At 45.1% G+C, this 19,384-nt stretch overlaps 1 protein-coding gene across 1 annotated transcript in view; it reads left to right on the top strand.

Moving 5' to 3' along the window:
* Positions 1–19,384, top strand: part of CHSY1 (chondroitin sulfate synthase 1) — a 101,729-nt gene that overhangs the window by 4,608 nt on the left and 77,737 nt on the right. The window contains exon 2 of the mRNA XM_080980350.1: positions 8,647–9,142. Within this exon, the coding sequence (XP_080836476.1) occupies positions 8,647–9,142 (496 nt within the window). The remainder of the gene's footprint in view (positions 1–8,646; positions 9,143–19,384) is intronic.

Here is a 19,384-nt window from a genome sequence, read left to right as displayed (position 1 = left end):
TCTTTAGGTGGATTTCTTTTCACAACAGGGGGGCTGACCTTCTGCACTCAGCTATACTTAGGCTGCATCCATTGCACACATTTAAAACACTTGTTATACTGCTTTAACGGTCATGGCTTCCTCCAATGCATTCTGGGAACCACAGTTTGGTAAGGGGCTGAGAGTTGTTAGGAGGCCCTTATTCCCTTCACAGAGTTGCAATTCCCAGTAAATTAACAACCAATCCCTCTTCCCAGGGAACTCTGGAAATTGTAGGGGAGTTCTTGGAGGGGAATAGAGCTCAAACAACGCTCAGCACCTTTAAGAAACTGCAGCTCCTAGAATTATTTGGGGGAAGACATGACTGCTAAAGTGGTACTATAGTACTTTAAATGCATGGTGTATTATTCAGCAAAACTGGTGCCTGCAATCCACCTGAGAGCCGTGATTTAAGAGGCTTCCTTCGTTCGTGGCTCATCTTTTTTCCTCCGAATCATTTAGGTGGCATCGATTAAGCACCCTTGTTCTCAGCAAGGCTGTAAGAAGCTAATGTTCATGTACTGAATTATAAGTTTTGGCAAGGATTCTGGCACAAACGAGCCCGTAATTGAAACCAGCTCATTTTCTTTCCCCCCGCTTCTAATGGAGTGGAAGCTTTTAAAAATGTATTTGATTGATTGGGAAATTATTTTATCCCACTCACCCCCCGCCCCGACCCCCTTACAATACACAGAAAGTTCAACTTCCAGGGAGTCAGTAGTTTAGCTGGTGGTGGTGGTGGGGTTTCTTATGGGCCTAGAATTGTGAAGATTGTGAGGGGAAGTGCTTTGTTAACTAACACACAGACATATACCGGAACACACCACCAGAGTGTTGACTGCACAATACACAGAGATCCAAAGCAATTCATTGGCTCAGTCGTTTTTCAATACAGTGGTACCTCAGGTTAAGAACTTAATTTGTTCCGGAGGTCTGTTCTTAACCTGAAACTGTTCTTAACCTGAAGCACCACTTTAGCTAATGGGGCCTCCTACTTCTTCCGCGCCGCCAGAGCATGATTTCTGTTCTCATCCTGAAGCAAAGTTCTTAACCCAAGGTACTATTTCTGGGTTAGTGGAGTCTGTAACCTGAAGCGTCTGTAACCCAAGGTACCACTGTATTGTAGCCAGAGATCTTTTTCAATGTTGCTACCTGGGTTATTTTAACTGGACATATCAGGATGTTGAGCATGGGACCATCTCCTTTTAAATGCGTGTTTCCTTCCCCTGAAACATAGCCCTTTGTAGGCTTCATAAGAAAAACACCTTGGGGGATCAGACCAATGGCCTATTTAGTCCAGCATCCTGTTCACACAGTGACCAACCAGGTGCCTGTGGGAAACTGTCAAGCAGGATCTGAGCACATGGGCATTTTCACCTTCTGTCTCTTCCAGCGACTGGTATTCCGAAGCATTGCTGCCTCCGACCATGGAGGCAGGACATAGGCATCATGGCTAGTAGCCATTGAGTCATAGCCATGTTGTCCTGGGTAATTCACCAAGCTTTTTAAACTCCAGCATATTATCCCTTATTCGAGACACACCCCCCCCATGCGCAAAACTCACATAGGTGACACCAAGTGTTGCATGTAACGAAAACTATCCTTTTTGAGAACTTAACCTCCTTGGTTTCCTGGAATCATAGAATTGTAAGAACTGGAAGGTACCCTGAGGTACCTTCATCTAGTCCAACCCCCTGCAATGCAGGAATTCAGAGGAGGCTTCACTGGTTTGCTTATACTGGTATATAGGTAGCCTTAAGTTGTTTGCTTTGTTCAGGTATGCTCGCATGCGTGTAACCCATGAGCTTTGCAGAGTTTCATAGCAAAAGCAGGTTGCAGCCACTTCCTTGGCCTCACAGAGCTTGCAGTGGTGAAATTGTCAATGGGGAGCACAATAGAAGAGATGGAAGTGCAGAGAGCGCACCGAGGCGAATGTGCATCAAGGTTATTATTTGCAATTAAGCATAACGTGTGTGTTGGTTGTGTGTGCAGCAAAGGTGAGTTTTGAGGAACATTTTGAGGAAGAGAGGTGGTTTTGCATACACTTTCAGAAGCAAAAAGCGTTCGAGGCGTGAGGGCAGTAAGTGGGAATGGGAAGAGTATTTCAGGATGTAGGGGTATGTTTGCGCAGCTCAGGATGGTAGAGTCAGAGGAGCAAAGAGTGGGGAAATAAGTACCCGTATACAGGCTGGAGAAATGCTGCAGAGGCCTCTAAACAACTTGTGACCAGGATATCTTAAGGACCGCCTGAGCCCTTACTGTACATCCCAGCCCCATCACCGTGATCATCCAGAGGAGAGCTGTTTGTTGTCCCCTGAGTTGCAGAGTCCTGACTGGCATTAATTGTAATCTGGGCATTTAGTGTCTCTGGTCCTCTGCTGTGCGACACTTTTCCAACAGAGATGCAGCAGAGGCAGCCTTGCTTTTTATTTCCAAGTGCCTCTTGAATACTTTTTTTTTATGCCAACAGGCCTATTAAATTTTTTCTTGAGTGGCCAGTCATTTTAACGACTATCTTGTATTGCTTCCCCCCCCCCAAATGCTGCTGTCCACTACCTCTGATCTTTTATGAAAAGGTGGTATATAAATGCTATCTATCTATCTATCTATCTATCTATCTATCTATCTTATCTATCTAATAGTGAAGCTAAAGGCGAGGATATTAAAATTAGATCCAGAAGGCAATAGGAAGCCAGTGTAAGGGTTTTAACAGCAGGAGGAGTGCATATATAGTCTGGAGCTACACATGCTGCAGAATGAGGTGGTAGAGTCCTCTCAAGGTAGTAGAATTGACTGTACCACTTCAAACTGCTGGTGTAGGGGTGTGTTTGAATACTCCCTCATGTAAGAAGCAGCCCTTCTTACATGATGGAAAACTAGCCCAGCAGGGAGTAGGCTGGGCTAGAACCTTAGGGTGCTAGGTTTCTTGTAGACAATTCTTCACTGCTCCCCACACTGGGAGTGTACAAACACTATCTTCTACTGCAGACTCTTGTGATACAATTCCACCACTAATTTCTGCTACTTTGTAGGCCAGGCCTGAGACACTTAAAGCAGCAGCTGGGAGAAGGGACAAAGCTCAATTTGCCTTCTCTGTAGAAGGTCCCTGGTCCAATTCCTGGCAACTCCTGGTAGGTTTGGGAATGTCCTCTGTCTGAAACAGTGGAAAGCCGCTGCCAGTCAGTGTCAACAAAACTGAGTTAGGTGGATCAATGGCCTGACTTCTTATTAGGCAGCCTACCTGTGTTACTAACTGGCTGATTTTGCTTTTTAAGTTAAAGTATCGACCCCCAGATTTTCAGTGTCTGTGCCACTGAGATGTTAGTGTCTTAGAGATGTTTAGTATCTCAGCTGTAAATGTCCATCCGTCCATAAATCTTGTTTGTGTGATCAACATTCTGCCAACCCCCCCCCCCACAAAAAACACAACTCCCACATTTCCTTTCCAACACATGGTTCTTTATGTATTTTCTTTTAAAAATGTGCCAATGTTCATAAAAACCCCCACACCAAACGGATTGGGAGATGGTAAATAGGATGATAAGAAGAACCATGCTGGATCAAGCCAATGGTCCATCTAATTCAGCATCCTTTTCTCACAGTGGCCAACCAGGTGCCTATGGAAAGTCTACAAGGAGGGTAAAAGTACAATCAGTCTTCTTTCCTGTCCATGTTCTCCAGCATCTGGTATTCAGAGGCAGTGCTGAGCTAGATGGACCAGTGACCAAACTCAGCATAAGGCAGTTTCCAGTGTCCTAAATTAGACTTCCCTGTGGTAGTGGCTGTAGTACAGTCCAAAGGCCCGTCTGGTCCAGCAACCTGCCTTCACAGTGGCCAACCAGGTGCCTTTGGGAAGCCTGGAGGCAGGACCAAGATTATTGTTGATGAACTGGGAACTTAAAAAGATGCTTCACTCTAAAAACAGTGACACTGTAAAGACTAAAACAACTCTTAAAATTATTGAAATTACAATACAGCCTCACTGCTGAAGAACCTCTACATGTCTTGACATTGAACTGAACAGAGGGATTTGGGTCACACAAAGTGCTGGCTGGGTCCGTTGGTTTGAGGGAAGCTGTAGTCCTATCGATACTAAGCTCTGAAGGCTGAGATAATATATCTATTTGGTATGTTTCAAATTCCCACAAAACTCTTTTAAGAATATTGGCAATGGTCCTCTTTGCCTGATGAGTATCTGTCAGGCATCCTACAGCTTCATTTTATTGTGCACAGTATCCAGGTGAATATTTATTTCATCCACTGTGAACCCAAGGTGGCTGTTTCCTTCCCCTGTTTTGTTTTATTTATTTTGTTTTTATTTATTTACAAGGTTACTCTAAACTACCTCTGAAGAGCTCATCGTCATTCACATTCTTCCCCCTCCCTTATCATCCGAAAGATACTCGGAGTTGAGAGTGGATTTCATGCTCTTTATTCAGCTCATAGTGGTGAGGAGGAATGGAAGTTCCCCCAGAATGTCTGCTTTATATATATTATTTACACAATAGGCCCCATGTGATTGGCTAATTCCGGGATTCTCCTGTAGGCCAATCAGGTTGTGGATTCACTTCCACCTGGAGCTGGATTGGGTGGCTCCTGTGGACCAATCAGACTGCTGCATTCTGAATCCTATTGTTCTAGGACCAATCAGACTGCTGCATTTTGAATTCTATTCAACTCAGTACATAACATCATCCCAACAACCCTGTGAGGTAGACTAGGCTGAGAGTTCTTGTCAGGCCCTTGGGATTTGAACCCAGGTCTCCCAATGCGGCACTCCGAACACTGCACCTATCCAGGTTATTGTGACCCGAGGTGCCCACTTGAGAAGAGTAACTCAAAGGAATTCCTCTGCAGATTAGCGTCTGTGGAACTGATTCCTTGAAGGCAGATGCTTAGAAAAACCACTGCCTTAGGTGTAGCTCGTCTTTTGTACAAATGAAACTGCCTGCCTGTATTTTCTGGCAGTCATGACTTGGAGCAGTTAATCTTTCATGGTGCAGGGAAGCAAGTAAGGGAATTAATTGGCTTTTGTAAAGGGAAGTCATTAAACAGGAGTAGCTGGGAGAACCTAATCTTGCCACTTTATCAGATGAATCTGCCTGGAGTGGAGTGGGGGGTGGGGTGGGGTGGGGGAGGGGGAGTGCTTTTATTAATCAAGGGTGCCTTCATAATGAAAGCAAGAACAGGGGTTTTTTGGGTTTTTTACACACACAAATCCCACATACCAAATGCTTAACTTTGTGGCCTCTGAACGATTGCAGATCCCTACAGTTTCTGCCTTGAGTTTCTGTATTCCTGTGACACTCAGAGAAGGGAAGAAACCCAAAATTAATGTTTGTTTATCTCTTTCTGGCTTTGGTGGTTGTGGGGAAGAAACTGCTTCGGGTTGACTTTTGTTTAATTTTAGGGAGGATAAACTTTTGTTTCCTTGATACGATCTCTAAAGAATGAATCAAATATGTTCTGTGTTTGGTTGTTTTGAAACTACTTGCTCACAGTAAGCCGTAGTTGTGTTGGTCTGGGCTTAAAAAAAACGAATTGGCAAGGTGAGAGAAAAGGGTAAGAGGCAGAGAAGAATGGCCTCTCTCCCTCCCCCAGAAATGCAATTGGGAGGAGCATAAGAAGAGCCTTGTGGCCCATCTAGTCCAGCATCCTGTTCTCACAGGGGCCACCCAGATGCCCCAATAGGAATTCCGCAAGGAGGACTTGAACACAAAACCACTCTCTCCTCTTGCGGTTTCAGCAACCGGTCTTCAGAAGCACACAGGCTCCTGGCAGTGAAGGCAGAATAGACATGGCAAGCAGCCCAAAAGAAAAGACCCTTTTTACAAACGGCCTGTCGCGTCATTTAAAAAAGAGGAAACGCATCACAGAGAAAGAAGACAAAAGTGGGCACAGATTTGCATCTGCTAACTTATGTGTGTCGATACACTTTTAGAAATAATTACTGTAATTGAAACAGTAGGAAGAGACTGTGATCAGGTGACCCAAGTGCCTGCTCAGTCTGTGCTGCTAACTGTTGATGAGCAGCTTCAAGACCCCTCTTGATCTCCTTTCTTGGTGGTGCCAAATGTCCAAATCTAACCTCTGTTCTTTTGTATTATTTTGACTGCCTGCTTTTACTATAATGGTGCTTCGGCTGAAGTAAACACCTCCGTGAGTTTCTGTATTCGCAGAAGGGCTGGCTCATCTCTGCTCACAGAAGTAGGATCTCAATAGATTCCCTATCTTAAATTATGCCTTCTTATTTTCTAATTGGCTTGCCAGATACTTTGGATATGCCCGGACAGCAAAAGTGTTTAATAGCCTAAATTACACTTAACATATATTCGTTTTAATGGACATTTTATTTATTTTCTGTCAGATTTCATTTTGTTGTTATCCAGTCCATATCTGTAGGACAGGCTGGGTTGATGGAATTCTGATAAATTAATCCACTGTGTTGACTTTAATATGCATTGGGCATATCAACAGCAGTTTTTCCGCTCCTCCTGACTTTATTATGCTGGAAAAACCCCCAAACCACTTTCATCTGTTTCCAAATAGGCTGGTAGTTTAAGTATATGTAAATTACTTTACAATGTGTGAGTATTTTAAATTCTAATGCCACATAAAATAGTCAGCCTTTTCTTCCTTTTCTTAGTCATGTGTGAACAGATCAGTTTATTGTCTAAAAAGATTGGTGAGCCCCCAGTATAAAATAGGAAGAACACGTTTAAAGAGTGCTTTATTTTTGCACCTCTTGAGTGTTTTCAGGTCAGATTCTGAACATCGATAATGTCTGGAACAAAGCTGTCTAACATAACTAAAAATGTTCTACCTTTGTGCAGGGAAGGAAGAAAAGGTGACGGCTATAAAACTATCTGGTTACTGAGCAGAGACTTTCCCCCCTCATCTCTTCCTGCCAAAAGCACACTTCTTGTAGGTAGAAATTATAGGTGGAAATTTGAGAAGAGAACATGGGGTAGTCTAGACTTCATGCTCTTTGAAAGCCTGGAGCAGACACTGAATGTGTATGTTGGCCATAATTGTCCCTTGGGTGGCTCTTGTTTTTTGGGTCTGACTCGAGAGAGACCCGCAACAGAAACCTTGCATTACAGTGGCGACGGCAGTCTATGTTAAGTCACATTCTTCACACCATACATTTAAAGCACCATGATGTCGCTTTCAACAGTCATGGCTTCCCCTAAAAAAAAATCCTGAGAGTTGCAGTTTGTAAGGGTCCTGAGAGTTGATAGGGCACAGCTACTCCCCTGCCAGAAGTACAATATTCCCAGAGTTTCCTGGGAAGAGGGATTGATTGTTAAACCACTTTGGGAACAATGTATGGTTTTGAGTGTGGCCTTGCTGTCCAGATTAGCTTGGTTCTGCTGTAATGCACTGTTGAGGGATTCAGAAGAGATTTGCAGCGTGCCCAATCATTACTGCTTGTGACTGTTAAAATTATAGAATCTCACACTGAAATACATATCTGGTGGATTCAGACAAACACTAAGACAGTCTCTCCCGACTTGGTACTCTCCAGATGTTTTGGGACCAAAACTCTTCATCAGCCTCAGCTGCCACGACTCACAAGCCTCTTAGAATGTCAACACACATGTAGATGAGGATGTCCTCCTAGACATTATGTGCTTGAACCTCCATAAAGCATTCAACAAACTCCCTTGCAAAAGGTCCTTGAATAAACCTTACATTCATGGGCTGAGCGTACACTGTCAGGAAGGGGCCTCAGGTTTGATCCCCAGCATCATCCAGGTAGGGATGGGAATGTCCAAGGACTATGGCTCTGACTTGGTATAAGGCAGCTTCCTATGTTCATGCAAAGAATGACAAAATGTTAATTCATATGGGCCAGAAAGTACTTGGTCTAAAGACTCTGGATTGTCTATACCTGAAATTATCAGCTTATGGTCATGGGTATGTATTTAAACGCCTAGGTTTCAGTCCTTTGGTCAAAAGAAGTGATGTGGGTTAATTTCTTAGATGGCTGCAGGACAAGTACTTCACCCCATCTGTGTTATCAGAGAAACCCTCTTACTGTTCAGCAGGATCCGTCCTCAGGTCAGCGGGTAGGAAACTTTAGAAATGAGATATAGATGAGATGCCCTCTTTGCGATTTTGGTCACAATAAGCCCAGCTCTACAGCCAGGGCAGAGGGCTCTTACCAATACAGTGAGTTAGACCCATTGTTGTAGCTAGCTCAGCATTGCCTACACTGACTGGCAGCAGCTCTCCAGGGGTTCAGATGGAGTTCGCCCCCAGCCCTACCTGGAGATGTTAGGAATCGAACGTGGGACCTTCTGCCTGCAAAGCAAATGCTCTTCCACTGAGCTGGGGGCATTAAAGATCGTGTGCCAATCAAAACACAGGCGAGGCCTCTTTGATCATTACTGGACCCCACCTGTCCAGTGCTTAGAACAGCAGAGCATCTGCTTTCCCCCCAAGATCTTCAGTTAGGACTGGGAATATCCCCTGCCTGAACCCCTGCAAAGCAGCAACCTGCCAGTCTGTGTAATGCTGAGCTAGATGGACCAGTGGTTTGACTCAGTAGAAGGCAGCTTCCTATGTTTCTATGCACAAACAGAGTGGTTTTGCGTAACTGGTTTTTGGTCTTCTACTCTGCAGAACGTGGTCCAGCACCATCCCTGGCAAGGTTGAGTTCTTCTCCAGCGAGGGCTCAGACACCTCTCTCCCCATCCCCATCGTGCCGCTGCCTGGTGTGGATGACTCTTACCCGCCCCAGAAGAAATCGTTCATGATGCTCAAGTACATGCATGACCACTACTTGGACCAGTACGAATGGTTCATGCGGGCAGACGACGATGTTTACGTCAAGGGGGACAAGCTGGAGAACTTCCTTCGGAGCTTGAACAGCAGCGAGCCCCTCTTCCTTGGGCAGACGGGTCTGGGCACCACGGAAGAAATGGGGAAGCTGGCCTTGGAGCCCGGGGAGAACTTCTGCATGGGGGGCCCAGGCGTCATCATGAGCCGGGAAGTCCTGCGGAGGATGGTCCCTCATATCGGGGAGTGCCTTCGAGAGATGTACACGACCCACGAGGATGTGGAGATTGGGAGATGCGTGCGGAGATTTGCAGGAGTGCAGTGCGTCTGGTCTTACGAGGTATGTAGCTGGTATGGTCTGGGGTAACGGTGTGTGGGAGGAGGGGAGTGTTGAAGACTTCTTGCTATTTCTGCAGCAGGGTCCCTGTCTCCAGTATCCCAGAGTCTCTCAATCAGCATGGAAGGTGGGAGCATTTTGGCCACCGTGTGCTCCAGAGCTAAGCATTTAGGAGCACTGAAAACACAAGTTTCAAGAGAATGGTTTGCAAGTTCCGTTGCACACCATTCTCTTGAAACTTGTGCTTTCGGTGCTCCTGAAACTTGTGTTTTCAGTGCTTACATATAATGGGACTTCATGGAAAACACAATTTAAGTCGCCCAGAAAGAAGACGCTGGAACACTCAAAATTATTTGTCCGTGCATGTGCACAGAAAATAGTACATCTAGATGAAAGGCAACACATGGAGATCAGCATTGATGATTCTAGAGCCTCCATTTATTTATTTATTTATTTATTTATTTATTTATTTATTTATTTATTTCTAAGGTTGTTGTATAATCTTAGAAGAGGTGTTGCTGTAGCCATTATGAAGGGACCCTGAAATTCTGAATCTACCACTACACTAGTGCTGATGGGGAGAGCTTTAAATGTTTTTTAATACTTCTTTTTAAAGTCATGTTAATGAAGAACTGTTGTGCTTTGAGAAAAATGCAAATTTAGGTGACATATCTGTCTGGAAATCTCTGTTGCTGTGTGTGTTCTCCCCCCTCCCCTGAGCCAACCCACAGCATATGGACTGAAAACTAGTATTCCTGAAATTGTGTGCAATCGTTGGAGGCCTTCCAGGAAATCTGCTTTCAGATCTAATGGTTTTGATTTTGAGGAATTTCGGTTAAATTTTAATCTAGGCAAATATTCATCTCTGCATTGTGTGGCGGGGTGGGTTGGGGGACGGATGAGAAAATTTTGGCGTTCAGTACCCTTTGTTACATTTTGATTATGTTTGGTTTATAGGGACTGGGTTCAGGCAAAAGTTCATTGCAGTTCAGTAAGTCCCTAGCTTGCCTTAAGCTCTTTAGCACTGAGGCAAAGCCCAGAGGATAACTGAAGGAGAAAATGTGGTTTTCCTTTCTTCTCTTGTGGACATCTTGCTGAAGACAGCAACTTGGCGAACTACCTCCTAAACTCAGGATGTGCGTGCGAGAAATCTTAAATTGAGACGGAAGTTAAAGGTGTGGAGAATTCCCATTAGGCAATACTTCGATGTTGGCTTATCTTAAATCTTCAGTGTTGCTAGGATAATGATTAACAGAGCCTTCTCCAACCTGGTGCCCTCTAGGTATTTTGGGCTACAACTCCCATCAGCTGTATTGGCTGGGGATGATGGGAGTTGTAGTCCAAGATAGGTCCAGGCTGGGGGGGCTTTTTTTTCCAGCTCCCTTCTTTACAGTAAAGGCGGGCAAAAAAATAGCATTGTTAGTAATCACTGCCACCATCTCATGTGTTCTAATTAGTGCCAGAGGCAGATCTAAATACAGTGGTACCTTGGGTTACAGACGCTTCAGGTTACAGACTCCGCTAACCCAGAAATAGTACCTTGGGTTAAGAACTTTGCTTCAGGATGAGAACAGAAATCGTGCTCAGACGGCACGGCGGCAGCAGGAGGCCCCATTAGCTAAAGGGTTAAGAACAGTTTCAGGTTAAGAACGGACCTCCAGAACAAATTAAGTTCTTAACCTGAGGTACCGCTGTAACCTCTGGCATTTTAAACTTATTCCGAAAGGGAAGCAACCGTTGCTTCTTTGTCAGCCTGTGGTGCAACCTGCGATCTTTTTGCACCATGCAAAAGCCAACCAGTTTGCAAGAGCTTCCTGAATCACCTTGCAGATGGAACTTTAACATGCCCTGCGCCAGTGACACCCATTTCTTTCCCCCACCTCCACTCTATTCCTCTTTCCCCTTTTTCCTTTTAGTGCTGAGCTTGAGGGAGAATACCCTGAAACCCGAAAGCTAGCTTTGGTATGCTTAGTTGACTGGTCTGTAAGAGAGGTTATTCTGAAACTGTTCACATAAACTCTTACCTTTTCTCCCTGATCTCAGTTCCTGATGGATCAGAATCACTTTGTATTTCATCTTCCTGTTTTCATACACGGTCTAAGTCGCACTCTCTTTCTCTCAAGCTTTGAGAACCCAGGTAGTCAACAAGAGGGGAAGATAAAACATGTGCCTGCAAAATATACTCCTGTAAGAAACCAAACAACCCCCTGAGGAAGGAATTCAGTGGTCAAGCATCTGCCTTGCATGCAGGAGGTCCAAAGTACGACCACTGTATCTCCAGGTAGAGCTGAGAGAGAGAGATTTTGTCTAAAATCCTGGGCAGCTGCTGCTAGTCAGTGTAGACTACAGAACTAGATGGATCAAGTTCCCTGTTTGAGCACCTGACTCACCACTGAGAGCTGAACAAGAAAATGAATGGGCTGTTACCATCCACCTATTTGCATTACCCATTTTTAAGGCAGGGGTTTGGAGAGTTGGGGTTACTTTATCAGTAAAAAGGGCACAGAAACATCCTCCTATGTGACCCCTATGAGAGCCAGTGTGGTGTAGTGGTTAAGAGCGGTAGTCTCGTAATCTGGAGGACCGGGTTCAATTCCCCGCTCCTCCACATGCAGCTGCTGGGTGACCTTGGGCTAGTCACACTTCTTTGAAGTCTCTCAGCCCCACTCACCTCACAGAGTGTTTGTTGTGGGGGAGGAAGGGAAAGGAGAATGTTAGCGGCTTTGAGACTCCTTTGGGTAGTGATAAAGCGGGATATCAAATCCAAACTCTTCTACTCTTCTTCTTCTTCCCTAGTCCATTGCTCAAAACACTTTCCTCCTTTTTGACTCTGGAAGTAAACTGAGACGACAGAATAGTGTTTGCTGTTCTCTAAGAGCAGAGGAGATATGTTTTGATTTAGTTTTGTTTCATTTGTATGCCGCTTTTCCACAGTGAGTCGTGTCCAAAATAGTTTGCAAGAAACAGAATGCAGAACCTTTCAGTGTGTGCACGCTCAGTGGAGAAAAACCAGTTTGCAAAACATACCGATACATACATAGAGGACGAAACTATGGAACTCACTGCCACAGGAGGCAGTGATGGCCACCAACTTGAATGGCTTTAAAAGAGGGTTGGGAAAATTCCTGGAGGGTAGGTATATCAGTGGCTACTAGTCATGGTGGTTATGCTCTGCCTCCACCTTGAGAGGCAGCAGTGCTTCTAAATACCAGTTGGTGGGAACCATAGGAAGGGAGAGCATTCTTGCACACGGTAACTGCTTGAGGGTTTCCATGGGCCTCTGGCTGGCCTCTTTGAGAAACAGGATGCTGGGCTGGCTAGACCATTGGTCTGATCCAGTGGGGCTCTTCTTATAGTCTTAAAGATAAAGGGACCCCTGACCATTAGGTCCAGTCGTGACTGACTCTGGGGTTGTGGCGCTCATCTCGCTTTATTGGCCGAGAGAGCCTTCGTACAGCTTCCGGGTCATGTGGCCAGCATGACTAAGCTGCTTCTGGTGAACCAGAGAAGCGCACGGAAATGCCTTTTACCTTCCCGCTGGAGCGGTACCTATTTATCTACTTGCACTTTTATGTGCTTTCGAACTGCTAGGTTGGCAGGAGCAGGGACCGAGCAATGGGAGCTCACCCCGTCACGGGGATTCGAACCACTGACCTTCTGATCGGCAAGTCCTAGGCTCTGTGGTATAAACCACAGCGCCACCTGCATCCCTTTCTTATACTCTTACAAATCAGCTATTTAGCAAACACAGAATAAATTCATTATTACGAAAAGCAAAATAATCTAGACACAAATATATAAGTGCAGAGCAAAGATAAAGCTAATGTTCAATAAACTTCCCGTTTGCTGAAAGAGCCTCGGCAGACTAGTTTAAATAGATTTCAGAAGGGAGGGGGTCTTCCTTACCAGGTTGGATGATTTAACAGCTGGCTCCAGAGGAGGCCAACAGCTGCAAAAGGGAAATGCTTGGTGGGGGCGGGGAGAGACTGATGGCAAGTCCTCTTCCTTGGCCTCCCAGAAGTTCCATTTGCTTGTGGCAGTCCACATTTCATTTACTGTTAAGCTACAATGCACATACCCCATTCTATATGTGCATGGCATGTGTATTTTATATATATCAGACATGTTCAACTGGTCGACCGCGATCAACAGGTAGATCGCCGAGGTCCTGCACGTCATTCGTGCGATTGAAGAAATTGATCGCCTGTGTGTTCCTGATCGGTAGTTCCGTCCCCCATGCCCTGCCCCTGGTGCTATGTCCCAGTTCTGCTTCCGCTGTGAAAGCTTGTATTCACTCCCTTAGTGTAGTATTATTGTAGAGTTTTTATGCATCCCCAGAAAAAAAATAGCTCAACAACTCTTGGCAATGACAATGAGTAGATCACTGCCAGTTTTATTATACTGGGAGTACATCGCAGTCTCTAGAGAGTTGGACGTGCCTGATATATATGAATGAAAAGAGGCCACTTTTGTGTCTCTTTTGGCCCTATTGTAGGCTATTACCAGTACACAGAGGTCAAACCCTGAAAGCCAAGTGAGAATCTACTAAAGGGCATCTGTAGCCTCCCTTGAACATAATGTGGGCAGATGGCAGCTAAGCGATGGCACAGAAAGGTAATCTCTATGCCACTCCACGATACTACTCGCCGGCGATTGTTCCCAGCTTTGCCCTGAGAAAGTAGCATTCTTTCTCTTTCACCAGAGATTATAAAAGGAATTGTGCAGCTGTACTTCTTAAAAAGACAGGGCGTTCTTTATTAGTTTGGCTACGCTGCTTTTATATCCTGGTATCTTCCGAATGACCTTCATCGGGTGATAGTAGAGAGGAGGAGACAGGGTAGACATTGCAGCGGCTTTGTATATATGGTGCCTGGGAAGAAGGGGAGGTCAGCTTTCGTGAGAAGATGCACTGTTAATCTGCTTCCAGTTAGTTAGAATGACCTCTCCTAAGGGAATAAGCTGTTGGCTGTTGAAACTGATAGGGCATTGGCGTGCAATGCAGGCGATGGCAAGCTGAATGGATGGGACCTTATGGTGATTTGTCTTGGAAATTTCATTTGTTCTTTTCTTAAGAACTTTGTGGCTTGCAGCCAGAAGGCCACCGTAATCTAAAAGCAAAATAAATTGAGCATCCATAAATATACAAACATAATAAAGTGAAAAGGTATATTATGATGATAACATCACAACCTCCCATTCACGTTAAAAGCAAATACAATAAATCCTCTCTTTATCAGAGTCAACAATAAAATGTTTTAAACTCAAAAGTACCTCTGACATACTCAGTATCAAAAAAGATGATCAAGAACTTGGGGCACTCCATATGCTGGTCTTGAATTTTCTTTTCTTCTAACTATAGGCATTTCATAGTGTTGTAAAGTCATGGAGTACTCTGTGTTCTTGTTTACAATTTCCCTTTAAAGGAAGGGAGATTCTGGGTCTTTATGAGCAAAGTTTCTTCCTCTTCCCATTGAGTTTTTAAAACTGAAAGTGGGTTTGTTCCTGTTTCTGAATCTTGCAAGTCTTAGCAACATATCCTTGTGAAAATAACACACACACACACCAAAGTATTTCTGAAGTTGGAAATGAAAACAAAGGGCTGGTGAGGGGAGCTGCCCAAAATAAACCTCTGTGTGGTTTACAAAGGTGCGAGTGATGGGCAGGCTTCTCTTTTGCACAAACTATTCTGGGTTCTGGATGGGCACCCCCCTCCAAAGAATAGCTCCTGCTCTTCCTTTACCAAAGTGGAACCGCATGACTTTGATGGAAACTCTTGCGCATAGTGTGTCTCCTGGCAAAACGGCACTAGGGCTGCCAGAAACAATCCCATCCACCGATCCGCAGCCTTCTATTTTTCATCAGCGCAGGCTGCATTAAAACCTGGCTGCTGTCTTGAGGGCTGCAGGAACTATGATTCCCTGGACTGCTGCCCCTGTAGGGCAAACTGCAGGCCAGGGCAAGTTTTTCTAGGACCCATAATTGCTCTCCCCTCCCAGGCCAACCCTTCCCACCCCCAGCCCCATGCTCAAAGGCTTTTGGTCAGACTAGAACTTTCCCCCATACAATTCTTGCCTAGAGCACTGGTCTTCAGGTCTTGTCCTGATCCAAGGTGGGTTGCAACAGGAGCACTCCCACAATGCAAATATATACAGTCATACCTCAGGTTAAAGTAGCTTCAGGTTGAGTGTTTTCAGCTTGCTTTCTGCGGCGACCTGGAAGTAACGGAATGGGTTACTTCTGGGTTTCGGCACATTCGCAGATGCTCAAAATGACGTGGGTTGCGTTCCGCTCAGGATGCGAACGGGGCTCCGGAACGGATCCTGTTTGCATCCAGAGATACCACTGTATTAAGAATGGGGGTCCTCAGATGCATGTCTGTGTCAAACGTGAGTCTTGAGTCTGAATAGATTGAAGATATGTGTTCTCACTCCAGAGCTATCTTAGACCCAGCACTGATAAGTTGTTCTCTGTGTGCTCCAGGCAATGCACACAGCTATGGTAAGGTCTGAGCTCAGTGGCAGAGCATCTGCATCGCATGCAGAAGATTTCAGGTTCCATCCCCAACATCTCCACATTGGAGTGGAAGAAATCCTGGCTGTGAACTGGAGAGCTTCTGTCAGTATTGTCTGTAGACAATGCTGAGGTCAATGGACCAATAGCCTGACCCAGGGACATAGGACACTTCTTTATACCGTACCCTATGTTTTCCCAATGCGGTTTAGAACGTAAGAAGAGTCCTGCTGGATTAGGCCAGTGACCCATCCAGTCCAGCATCCTGTTCTCGCAGTGGCCAACTAATGGGAAACACACAAGTAGGACCTGAATGCAGCAGCGCTCTTCCCTCCAGCAGTTTCCAGCAGCTGCTTTTCAGATGCATACCTCCTTGGACAGTAGAGGTAGACCATAGCCATTGGGGTTTGTGGCACAATTCCTATGTGTCATTCCCTTATCCTTTGTTGCGTCTTTTCTTGCATTGGTACAGGTTTTTTTTTGCTCACAGTCATGTTCTTGATTGTTCCTGTTATGCAGTTGTGTGGAACCTTTTTTACCCAAAGGACTGGATTTGCCTGTGGGAAACTTCTCAAGGGCAACATGCCAGTGGCTAGCAGTTCCAGAGGCAAGAGAACATGGGGCAGATCAGTGGGTGTAGCTCCTACCTTTGTACTGTAGGCTATTTTTTTAAAAAAAGACTTTATTAAGTAATCAAAATATTTTACGACGAAGCAAAGTCTACATTCGTTTTTAATTAACACACACTACGTACATACAGGGATGTGGGTGGCGCTGTGGGTTAAACCACAGAGCCTAGGACTTGCTGATCAGAAGGTTGGCAGTTCGAATCCCCGGGACGGGGTGATCTCCCATTGCTCGGTCCCTTCTCCTGCCAACCTAGCCGTTAGAAAGCACGTCAAAGTGCAAGTAGATAAATAGGCACCACTCTGGCGGGAAGGTAAACGGCGTTTCCGTGCGCTGCTCTGGTTCGCCAGAAGCGGCTTAGTCATGCTGGCCACATGACCCGGAAGCTGTACGCCGGCTCCCTTGGCCAATAAAGCGAGATGAGCACTGCAACCCTAGAGTCGGCCACGACTGGACCTGATGGTCAGGCGTCCCTTTACCTTTTCCTTTATGTACATACAGATAATATATTATACACACAAAACCCACCAGTGGTGCAGATCATTGCTCAGAGGCTTACACAATCATGCCTAGCAATAGCAGTAAGTTCTGTTTTGATATTTGCTTTCCTTCCCCATCCCTAGGTTTGACTGCACAGATGGGCAATTGCTTTTCAAGACCAGCGACCAAGACTATCTGTAATTCAGGTTTTCTTCCACAGTGGAAGAAAGGGGGTGGAAAGGAGTTGATAGGCCTCTTTCATTTGTGTAGGTTATGAAGTCATACAATAAAAGTGTACAAAACAGAAGAAAAAGTTCCACTCCCTTTAACAGAATACCACTTTAAAAAAAAGAAAGAAAGTTAAGGCAAAATAAGGTTTTTTGCAAACATGAAAATAATATTTTTTTATTCCATAAGATAAAATGCACACTACAGACAAATGCACTCTTGTGTTTGCTTATAGGCCAAATGCCAACTAAAAGTGAGTGCTCCTCAGATTTCCCAGACTAGTTTAACAGTCAGTCCCTCTTCCCAGGGAACTCTGGAAATTGAAGCTCTGTGAAAGAGAATACAGGATCTCCTAACACCTCTTGGCAGCCTTATCGTATTACAGTCCACAGGACTGATACCGCTTCATATGTGTGGTGCAGAGGGGACTTCTGAAAGTGGTGCAGGTTGTGGGAAGCATAGCAGTGAGACAGGGTCCTTCCTCTTACTGTTGTGATAAGACTATCCGTGGCAGCAGAGCTGCTGCAATAGAGGGTAAGAAAGGAATAAGGAGTGTCTGGCACACCTGCCAGACATGGTGGTGCTTTAGACTAGCAAGCAATGCAAGATGGGGTTCCTTGTTTGACTGACTTTTTGCAAACAAATCTCCGGAGCTCTGCAGCTTCTCAGTTGCCATGCTTAGCCTTAATTGAGCCTTAAAGCAGTCTCCAGCATTTTTAGCAGTAAAAGCTTTTCCGAACCCCCTGATGGTGTGAACTTTCTTGGCAGCCAGCTGGAGCCTCTCAAAATCTTGCCAGGAATCCTGATTGTCTAAAAGGGTAGGGATTATCTCCTTGCCCTGGCTGGGACAAAGTGACCTTTAAAGTTTTTGCTTCCCAAGCCCAGGGATGTGGCACAGAATACCAGTCTGCCGTACTGCTAATATGGTTTGAGCTTTTGAGGAAGTTTAAATGGCTCGTTGGTTTTGTTTGGAGTGAAACAATGAATTTCTGCTACAGGTTGTTTTTTTAAAAAAAGATTTTCTGTGGCTATTGCCACTTTAAATCATCTTTATTGTCAAGGATTTGCTGTTTGGTTTTAGCAACAATAAAAAGAGAGAGTTTTCTATTGTCCTTAGTGTTGGAGGACTGGATAGCTCTGGCTCTGACAATCTCATCACAGCTCAATCTTTTCTCATTGAGCAGTGAAGAGTCTTGGAAAAAACTGCCTTTCCCCCCTACGTCCTTGGCAGTAGCTATTTTAAAACTTTTTAAATATTTTAGTAGGCCAGGATATATTGTCTTAAATTGCTTTCAAAATAACTAGGTGCTGCCCTAGGTAGAGTTGAGGGCCTGTTTAAGTGCTTAGCAGAATCAAGTGATGGGAGAGACAGAAAAACTCCCCTCCCTGGATTATATCACTCTGGGGTGCAAGAGGGAAGGAGGAATCTTTAAATAGTCATCTATCTATCTTTTGCACATTCAAGACTAGCCTAAGAGGGAGTACAATTCCCTTTCAATCAAGCTACACTCACCCTGAATGGGAAAATCTGTGGACCTTCTTATGTGTGTTTTCTTGCATATCAGGGGTGAGGAAACTCTGGCTCTACAGATGATGTTGATGGACTCCAGCTCCCTTCAGGCCCAGGCAGCAAGGCTAATAGTCAGGGGTGATGAGATTTGTAATCCAGCAGGCAACTGGTTCCCCATGCCTATTGTAAATAAATGCTCTTTTTCCTGTTTTCTTCTGTCTGTCAGTGGCCTCTCCTTCGCCCATCCTGTTTGGGGCCATTTTGCAAATTGTGGACTAGGGATGAGCATGTGAGGTTGCCTTATGCTGTGCCCAGATCATTGGTTCCATCTGGCCCTATGATGCCTGCTCAGACTGGAAGCAGAATTCAAAGCTGAGGTCTTTCCCAACCCTCCTCATCCTGAAATGCCAGTGTTTTGCATGCAAAGCATAACTCACTGTGTTACAGCACCTTTCCAAATGACGCAGAGCAGGTGCTATGGGGGGCCTTTGGCTCTCCAGGTGTTGCTGGACTACAACTCCCATCATCCCTGACCATTGGCCATTCAGGTTGGGGCTGATGGGAGTTGTAGTTCAGCAACGTCAGGCGAGTCAGTGGTTCTTCATACCTGGCCTAGAGATCATGCCCTCCCAGTGTTAAGGCTGCTTCCGAAGTCATTTGGTTTCTTGGAAAGATTCCTGCACTAATCTGGTGTGTGTGTGTGTGTGTGTATGCGCTGCCTGGCTTGGTTGTACAAATGCTCCAACATTGATTCTGGCCCTAGCCATGCATTCAGGGTGAATGCATGTGGATTCAAAGTGGGACAAGGATTCCTTCCAATCCCACCCCCCTCCAAGAACCTTATGCACGCCAACTTTCTGTCCCACTTTCACTTGTTGAGTGTGAATTTC

Source organism: Podarcis pityusensis (assembly GCF_964106645.2).
Source record: "Podarcis pityusensis genome assembly, chromosome: 14".
NCBI classification, from domain to species: domain Eukaryota; kingdom Metazoa; phylum Chordata; class Lepidosauria; order Squamata; family Lacertidae; genus Podarcis; species Podarcis pityusensis.
This window is presented reverse-complemented; position numbering and strand designations above follow the sequence as displayed.